This window comes from Danio aesculapii, chromosome 15 (assembly GCF_903798145.1).
Source record: "Danio aesculapii chromosome 15, fDanAes4.1, whole genome shotgun sequence".
Taxonomy (NCBI): Eukaryota; Metazoa; Chordata; class Actinopteri; order Cypriniformes; family Danionidae; genus Danio; species Danio aesculapii.
In genome coordinates this window covers 16,134,878-16,145,026 of record NC_079449.1, presented here as the reverse complement: position 1 = coordinate 16,145,026, position 10,149 = coordinate 16,134,878, and the positions used below count along the sequence as shown (strand labels likewise).

The 10,149-nt window shown below is 32.9% G+C and overlaps 1 protein-coding gene across 1 annotated transcript in view; it reads left to right on the top strand.

The window, feature by feature from the left end:
• The window catches only part of postnb (periostin, osteoblast specific factor b), a 6,277-nt gene extending 1,503 nt beyond the window's left edge, over positions 1-4,774 (top strand). The window contains exons 2-7 of the mRNA XM_056474111.1: positions 13-112; positions 212-436; positions 2,389-2,433; positions 2,769-2,810; positions 2,899-2,934; positions 3,963-4,774. Coding sequence (XP_056330086.1) covers positions 13-112; positions 212-436; positions 2,389-2,433; positions 2,769-2,810; positions 2,899-2,934; positions 3,963-3,985 — 471 coding nt within the window. The 3' untranslated portion in view covers positions 3,986-4,774. The remainder of the gene's footprint in view (positions 1-12; positions 113-211; positions 437-2,388; positions 2,434-2,768; positions 2,811-2,898; positions 2,935-3,962) is intronic.
• Positions 4,775-10,149: the final 5,375 nt, after the last annotated feature.

The window sequence follows — 10,149 nt, the reverse complement described above, 5'->3', positions numbered from 1 at the left end:
GACATTTATGAGTATGTACTGTATATTGAAAACTTTCAATCTGTTTTTATAAAAGTGACATTTTTATTAACTCGTTTCACCTTTTTTCCCTTTCTAGGAAGAGTCATCACAGGTAATTAATGCGACTGAATGTGACTGGCAGAACTAGATTAGCGCTGTATGTTGCATGAAAATGTTGACTGAATGTTGTTTTTCTTGTATACATCTGCAGTTCCAGGTGATGTTACGAAAGTGACTCGAGTTATCCAGGGAGAGCCGACAATCACCAAAGTGACACGGGTGATTGAGGGTGCACCGAGCGTTACCAAGGTCACCCGAGTGATTGAGGGTCAACCTTCTATCACTAAAGTGACCAGGGTGATCGAAGGACAGCCATCTATGACTAAGGTTACAAGAGTCATTGAAGGGGATTCAAGCATGACCAGATTTATTGAAGGTGAATATCACGTTCAGTAACTCACCTTTGTTAGCAAACTTGAGTAAAAAGCTTTGTTTTAGCCTTCTGGTTATAGGCCAATACGTCTACTCTATTACGAATAAAAAATGATTGCTTTTTTAATGCAAATTAATGCAAAGCTGCTATAATTCAGCCAAACTGAACTGGTTTTGTCCCAGAAAGATTTTCATTTTTAATACATGTTAAATGCCTGCTAAATGTTATGTACAGTAAATAGAGTAAGAATGCTAAGACAGTTTTTCTTTTTTTTAGACGCCGAAAAGGCATTTGAAAAGCTTTGTCTTCAGTGGAAAATTAAATGCCATATAAATGTTGTGTACACTGTAAAAATGTTCCACACAATTCCTTCATATTGTTCCAACTTGAATCGATTAAGTTAATGCAAATGTTTGTACAAATTTAGTGGATTGATCATAAAACAATTAAGCCGTGCCCCAAAAATGTAGGAATTGTGGAAGAACTAACTTTAAATGAGTAGTTTGTACAAGCAGTAAAAGTTTTGTGTATATATTGAGTGTATAGGTAGAACACTGTAAAGAAAACACAATTTCTTCATGTTGCCCCAGTACAAATCAATGAGTTTTACAAATGTTGGTGTATAATATTATATACCTAAATAGAAAGTGTCTTACATGCAAGTAAAGTGTCTAATGTTTCAATTAATGTTTATATTAGTGAAATAATCCCCCACTGTTATTCAGGGTTAGAGATGTCTGTATGTAAATTGGAAACAACAAATATATTGTATAATAAATATTTATAGAACTTTCAAAAATAAATAAATTAATACATGATTTAGGATAGTTATAAATGTGTCAAAGCATAGTGGGTAAGCATAAATAATAAAATTGACAATTAATTAGTGTTTTGGGGCTTAACTGTGATTCTTAAAGTATTTTTATATAGCATTAAATGAGTATTGATTTAATTATATCTGACAAGATTTTTGTTACATAAACTACTGATACGCTTTAGTGGACGCCTTATGTGAGTCATTGAAAAAAGTATGAAAAAGTGTAATTAATTAAACAGGGCACTTTTTAAAGTATGAAAAAAGCTACATCACACGTTTATTGCTCTGATGCTTAAAAATCAATTTTTGTCTTTAATCTTTACAGTTTATTTATTAGAATATAAATGTGATTGTTAAATGCTTCTCATGAGAACAGTAAGTTGAATTAATATTTGAAGTATTATTTATGTTTATTGAAATGTCTTTAATCTGTTAAAATTATATACTATTTATTTAAACTTTATTTTCTAACTGTTTGTTTATTAATTAAAATATTAGCATTGATGCTAACTCATAGCGGTCATTTCATAGCTCCTAAAAATTCTCAAATGCCCTTTTCACCACATAATACAATTACAGAAGATATATACACTGTAAAACCCAAAAAGTTCAAAACTCAAACCATTTGAGGAAACTGATTGCTACAAACCATTTGAGTCAAAAAAACTAATTTATATGAGTACTGTGAACTTACTCCATTTAAGTTGAAGTAATGAGGTATTTAATTAACTCATTACCTTGAACACTGAGTTCAAAACTCTTTTCAAATGAATAGAATTAACTTTCTGTAAATTTTTGATTTAACTACACTCATTTCGTTTGATCATGCTGACTGTTGTGTTTTACAGTGTAATTTTAGACGTATAGTGAGGAGTTTTCTTTTGTAATGCACATATTTTACAAAAGTGGGCCTGTTAATTGAAGAAACACACTGGAAACAATGGACTACAGTGCAATGGGTTGCTTTTTAGTCATACTCATACTCCAAATGTTTTGTGATCCTCCAAAAGACTGGGAATATATCTACTAAATGAAGAACAGCTCATGTGATGTTTCTCAACAGTCCTCTGGGAACTCATCCTTTCCTAGCCCTGGATTTCACAATGATTGACCTCTGCTTAATGCTTTGTATCAACAGGTCCTGAATATTCAGTCACCAGCTCCACCGATATGGAGCTTTATGGTAGTGTGACACGTTGAACCCTCTATTAGCATGCTAACATTAGAGCTAACAGTCAACTCCACTTTACTCTCCTCATTCCACACCTTTTTTTCCCCCCATAAAGTTTGTCACTTTTCAGGTTACGGAATTCTGTTCTGGTTTTGCTAAGGGTACTGGTAAAAGACAACTGAACCTTTTCTTTCCTAAATTTTTGGGAATTGTTATGCCACAGGCTACGGAGTAAACACCGGCCCACTAAACTTTTCCCCCTTTTTCCCCTTTCCTTCTTTTTCCATATGTCTAATAAGATAAATGGCAGTATTATTGATTGTTTTTTTCTTCTTCCTTACTACTAGATTTCGGTGAGGACTCTGAGGGAGTCACTACATTCATTCAGGGTAAGATTCTGAAATTTGCAAAAGAATATTCTAAGGTAGATAGTACCAACATGACTGACTTTTTTGTCTTTTGATCATCTGTTTCCAGAGGGAACAAGAAGAGTGCCTCAAAGAAGAGTGCAAGGTAAGTTTTAGGGTGTAATAGTACACAAAAATAATGATTTTGTAAGTTCCTCAGTTTGAAGAGACATTGGGCTCTATTTTAAGGATCTAGGCGCAAAGTCTAAAGAGCATGGTGCAAAAACATTAAGGGAATGTCTGAATTCACTTGTGCTATTTTAAGGATGGAAAAATACGGTTTGTGCCCTGGCGCATGGTCTAACAGGGTTGTGGATATTCTCTTAATGAGTTATGGGTGTGTTTTGAGGATAATGTGTATGAAACCAATCAGAGTCTCCCATTCACTTTAAGAGTCAGTTGTGTCACACCATGGTGCATTTGATATTAATAGACTTTGTAAATGGAAAAACTGAATGCTTTACTAGCGAGAAAACAGTTTAACACCATCTGCAGCGCGAGGATAAAGAATGAGCCTCCTTTATTCAGCCTCTTTACTTTCTCTTTACTTTACTTTTACTCTTTACTTAAAAAAAGTAATGTAACACATTACTTGTCATAAACGCAACTAGTTACTTTTTTGGGGAGTAATTCAATATTGTAATGCGTTACTTTCAAAAGTAACTTTCCCCAACACTGAATTGCACCATAAATGTTTTGGTGAGACCTCAAGACCTATTAACTGAAGTTGCTCTTTATTATTTGATTATTAGGCAGAACTTTTTTTTATATTATGTCTACTATGCTTCAAGTTGTTGAAAGATAATTTATTTTAGGCTTGTGTTTTCCAGATTTATTTAAACACATAAAAAAATAAGATATTAATTATTAAAATTAAGTAAAATATAATGAATTGATAAGTTAATACAGTGCAAATTCTTCTCAAACAAACAGCAGTCACTGAAAAACTTCCTAAGATAAATGTAATGCTCTATGACATTGTGCAATCCTGTATATGTGTAAATATGTATATATTTATCCCTACACACCTCAGTTAATTGCTTTTTGTTTGATATATTGTGGCTGATAATGAAAAATAAAACTAAATAATGTGCCAAAGCTACATTTTGATCATCTTTGTTGTTCTATTTTTAGGAGGCGTCCGGAGGAGAACCTAGAACTTGAGCAGACACAGTGAGCACATGCAAAAAAAAGGCCTGAAGAGTATTTCAAATACTTCCTTCATTTACTTGCACAATGGTCCAAAACCTATTAGGTTGGAGTTGAGTTTAAGACAAAAAGAGAAACAACCTCATTGTTTTGTTTAAGTACATTTTGTCCAAACAAGCATATGAAATTTCCCATGTGTGTGTAAATATTTGAAACTTTTTTTGGATTTGGGTTTGATGTGTAAGTGCTCTCATGTGACAGGATACACAACATATCTGATGTTTTTATGTTGCAATGAATCAGAAACATTTGGACAACCGTTATATGTGGAGTATCAATACTCTTTGGGCATCAAAAAAGTAAATAAAAAGAGAAAGTTTATATGAAATACATGGTGCAGGGAACAGATGCCTTAAACCAGAAATATAAGTGTATTTTTCTGGGATACGGTTTAACCGTTGCATGGACAATGATTTTATGGTGCTCATGTTTAGATGGTGTAAAATCTAAAATACTGACAGGAATTAAGTTTTATTTTAAAATCTAAAACCTTTTCTTTTTATTTCTTTTGTGGTGAAGAGGGTTGATTGTTTTTCATTTTCACGGTTTTAGTGTTTTGTGTGTGTGTGTAAAGTGTGTCTCCTTTTTTGCATAAACTGAGCACAGATGTGCTCAATCCTTTATCTCAAACTGAATGTTCACTTTACCAATTCAAACTTAATTTGACTTAAACAGGTTTTGGCTTCTTTGCATTTATTTTTCAAATTCCATAATAAACTCAACTCTTAGACATGGAATTGTGTGTCAGTTTTTGCACTTTTACCTTTTAACACACGCACACAGCTACAAGTTCCTTTATGTCATATGAACTCAAGGCTTGAATTGTCTACCATACAGTGATGCATTTCTGAGACTGAATGCTCTGTAAGAAAAATAGTGGGCACAAATTTGATTAGAAAACCAACACTGTGTAAAAAAATCTTGGTTGCCTTACATTTTTAAGCTGAATCAAATTACCGTCTTGAGCCCATTAAACGTATATTATGTTAAACTGAATTAAAACAGCTCCTGTAACTTATAAAATTAAATTAGAACATGATTAACTTAGTTTAGTGACAGTGACTTAAAAACATGTGATGTCAAGACTAATTGATTATATAATTTTTACAGTGAACGTACTGTAGGCATCTGGATTATATTTTATATCCAATCTGCAATTAATTTAATACAATTCAAATTTCTAAATCTCAATTTATAATATGCATAAAATAAAAATAGAGAAGAAAACCAAAAAATCTCTAGATCAAATAAAATACTTCATAATTGGCAGATGTTTTTATCCAAAGGGACTTACTGTTCAACCTATACATTTATTAGCACACTGTAAAAGCCAATAAGTTAAGGCAACTCAAACCGTTTGAGGAAACCAATTGCTACAAACCATTTGAGTTAAACTTATCCTAATGAGTACTGTGAACTTAATCCATTTAAGTTGAAGTGATGAGGTATTTAATAACTCTTTATCTTCAACACTGAGTTCAAAACTTTTCAAATGAATAGAATTAACTTTCAGTGAATTTTGAGTTGACTACACTCATTTCATTTGATAAAGTTAACTGTTGGGTTTTACAGTGTATGTGATACCTGGATCACCCTTTGGAATTGCTAATGCTATATTTTACCAAAGCAGCTAAGAATTTACAAAAAAAATCAATACACAGATTTTTCTTCTCACCTTGGCACAAAATATAACATCTTCACTCACAAGCTGTGCTACAAATAGTATAATTGCACGTGCACAATTTCATCATTACCCTCACTGAAATTATGAAATACAGTATGCAAAAACACTATGCTTAAATCTGGGTAAATACTGCAGAAATTGATATTATTCATAAAGTGTGAAGTTAAGTGATTGTAAAGCCACTGTTTTTGCTACTATCCGCCCTTTTTTGTCCGTTACAATGCAATTGTATTATTTATAATAACATTTTTGCATATAGATCTGATCCACCATGCAACTTTGTTGTGCATGTGTGCTCCTAACCGCTGAAGTATAAAGACCTCAATATGCAGCGAATTGTAACAAAAATTTATGTGGTTTAGTTTTTATTTTGACTACATTTTAGTCTCACTGTTTTTCTTCTAAAATAATGCGCTGTTAATACTTTAGATGAGCGAATCAGAGCGTTCTAGTTTTTATGTTACTGTCACTGAGAACATGTCAGTTTCTGTTTGTCACGCTGCAATGAACATTTTCACTCTTATTTTCGTTTGCTCTGCTATTAATTTACAAATAGCTTTCGATATCCGACTGATGACCCTTCGACAATAAAGCCAACAGCACCACAAGTGGTTCTTTGGCTCCTAATCATACCCAAAGCATATATAGCATTTATCCATAGATAGTACTTTTTGGTTGCAATATAAAACCATAAGAAGTGCTATAAATAACCATAAAAGGTGCTAAATAGAACCAAAAGAAGTGCTGCTATAAATAGCACCAAAAGTGGTTCTTTAACTTGTAATCATTTGGGGGAAACTTTTTTGGTGCTATATAGCACAAATTTTGCTCTAAAGAACCAAAAGATTTGCTAATAGGACTAAGTTAAATTGGTTCATTAAATAGAACAAATAGTGCTTAGATGTTTCTTTTTATAACCATTTAAAAACTTGTTTAGTATTGAATAATATAACAAAACCAAAAAAAAATCTTTAAATTAATTCAATTCATTCATTCACTTTCTTTTCAGCTTAGTTCCTTTATTAATCTTTTACACTGCAGATGTCCTTCCAGCTGCAACCCATCACTGGGAAGCACCTACACACACCCATTCACACACATACACTATGGACAATTTAGCTTACCAAATTCAGCTACAGCGCATGTCTTTGGACTTGTGGGGGAAACCGGAGCACCCAGAGGAAACCCACGCCAACACGAGGAGAACAAGCAAACTCCACAGAGAAATGCCAGCTGACCCAGCCGAGGCTCGAACCAGTGACCTTCTTGCTATGAGGTGACAGCACTACCCACTGCGCCACCACATCACCTGTTTTATTCAATTCATTGTACAAAAATGTTTTTAAAATCATATTTAAAACTACACCTCCCCATACTCTGTGTTAGATAGCGAAACTAATCATTTTATATATAAACTGCTTACTTACATTCAAAACTTATGAATCTAAAGATTCATAAGCTTGTTAATGTACTTTTTGTACAAATACAGCTCTTAAATTTCACATGTATCTCTGAAATGAGGAAAAATAAATCACAATGTAGATAAAAACAATACATGAACAATTATAACACCTATCAAATCGCACTCGGTTTCAACTAGTTCACTGTACATGTTTAGCATGCATTGGTCTTTGTGTCGTGACAACATCCATTTTTATACATATTTTTGTATGAAAGTCAATGGAATGAAAGTGTGTGCTTGATCGCACAATAAACATCATAACCTGTAATGCAGAAAGACTGCAGGTCTGTCTGCCTCTCTTATAATGCAGGGTTGGCAATTGTAATGTTGATACTTCAGGAGAGCCATTGGACACTATAGTTGGTGGAATGGTCTGTATAACAAACATTTCACTTTTAAAGTGTTTTAACCAATTAACATAAGTATTAAGATAGACTTACAATTACCAAACAATTTAATACTTGTTAAATATTTGATGCAAGTTTGAGTAAACCTATTGTTAGATTTCAATGTACAGTTATTTTAATGTGAGTCTTCCTTTACTGAAGTGCTGCAAAAGTTACTGACATTATAGACGTTTTGAGTGCAGCATTCCATACAAGACAGACAAACAGATGAAAATTACTCTACATACTAGGGATTGGGATTTGTGCTCCAAAGAGGTTTGGAATGACGTGGGTGAGCAATAACATGAAATTAATTTAGTTACTGTCACTTTAAGCGGTCTTTCGGCACTCAAATATGACCAATCAAATCAAAGAAGGCGGGCTTTACTGGTCAGCAATACAGACGTGAATTCCAGCGCGACGTTTTAAACTGAGAGGTAAGATTCAAGCAGCTAAATATTCGTAATTTGACTAGATTCTTTTATTTTTTGATAAAAATATAAAACAGACAAAAATAATAATCAGGGATTCAGAAAAACTGTACATTTACTGTACAATTTTGGATTGAAAACAGTGAGTCATGGATCGTGATTCAACTCGACTGAATGTGATTAGACAATGTCATAAGCTTATATATAGGCTTAGTCATATTTTAAAGTTCAAATATTAGTTCAAAATAGTTTAATATGATTACATAAAATAATGTCTTTTTATGAATTACCTTTAGTCTTTATCAGAATACCATGGGCCGTCCTTTACTTGTTTACTCACACAAGAAAGTCCATATTTATATATATTCAATGAATTTTGGGAATAAAAATGAGCTTAGGCCTACCCCAGGGTATTGAGTATTGCTTTATACCAAACCTAATTTATACTGTACATAATTTATCTGAGTGTGCACTGTGCAGTGTATTTGTGCATTCCTCACCGAACTTGTGTGAGTTCAAGCAGTCCATGTATATAGCCACACCTTTATCACAGAATGTTTACATAATCCAGTGTTTTACATGTCACATGCTGACATTTTGTGTCAATAAAGAATGCAGCTAGCATGTTATCTTAAAAAAGAAATCTACAAATAAAAGATTTGTTTTACCCAATTTATTCATTTAACTTTATATTTTAAAAATATTAGTTAAGATAATGTAGAAACATGTACTGCAATTACTTTTAAACATTTGTACTTTATAAAAACATCATAAAACAAAACTATCCATCCGTCACAGTAGTTTGGATTGGCAAAAGATCAAGCTGTATACATACATAAGCTCAATGTGCGCAAATCAAAACTGCCAACCCAGCAAAAAATGCAAAGGCTGAGAACATTTCTTTTCTGAACGCAAGACAAAACTTGCTGCTGTTTATTTCCATATAGAGACAGAGGTCAAGGCGGGACATTTCAGATGGGGGCTAGTGGTGACATGCATCCTACTTTGGTGTGAATACGGTGCAGCTGGGTTGATATGAACTGGGTCCAAGAACTACAGTCTGATACCAACATGACAACCTTCTGATTCCCTTTATATTTATTTTTATTCTCTTTTTGAAGAAAACAATACACTTTTGTTGGGTTATGTCATATATGTGTTTTCCATTAGTAATTAACACTCATCACTAGCTTGTTCAGGCAGGAGGAGCACAGTGACCTGCGGGTTAGGTTTTCAGCAACTGCTGGTGGGTTACACCTCATTCACCCCCACATCCTCTGAAATCTATCTTGATATATGAAGTGATGTGTCTGGAAAAAAAAGAATTGGGCGTAATTAGTTTGAGCCCTGCATACCTTTATTATCAGTTGCGTAAGCGGTGGAATGTCATGTACTATATCAATCAAATGTCTCTTCTGCTTACCAGGGCTGTTATTATATCTTTAAAAGAACTGGTTGCAATTGAATGTAGGCATGGGCCGGTATGATAACCTTGGATAAAAATATTACGGTTTACGGTAATACCGTATTGTGATTACTGCTCTAAAATATGTTCTTTTTCAATGTCTGGGTAAAAAAAAAAAACTTGTATAACACAATATATTTTATTTTGAGAAATATTTAAGATATTTTGGAGTCATTTATTGACTTCTGCTGTCTTCATTTGTTTCAGAAACACAGATTTTTTTAGAATTTAAAACAGCATCTTTGCATATTTTTTCTGCTGGAGATACTGTTGTCCTAAAAAAAATTTAATAAAAAATCTTACACATACCTTAGGAACGGTATAGCAGAAAATTCTGACGGTTTCAAAAGCTTGACTTTTCCAAACGGCGGTATACCTTGAAAACAGTTATCGTCCCATGCCTAATTGAATGCATTTTAAAATGTCATTTATTTCTATGAAAGCTGAATTTCTAGCAGCATGACCATATTAGAAATAAGTCTAATATGCAGATTTATATCACAGGAGTTATTGGTGCTCAGATAAAAGTTATCAATGTTTTTGATGTAAACTGCAAGATTTTTCTCTAGGATTCTTTCAGAAAGTTCAATAGAAATTAGTTCAATAGAAATCTGTAAGGTATTACTTGTTAAATGAATTGTCATGTATTAAATTGTAATAAAATATATAATTTTTATAAAATTA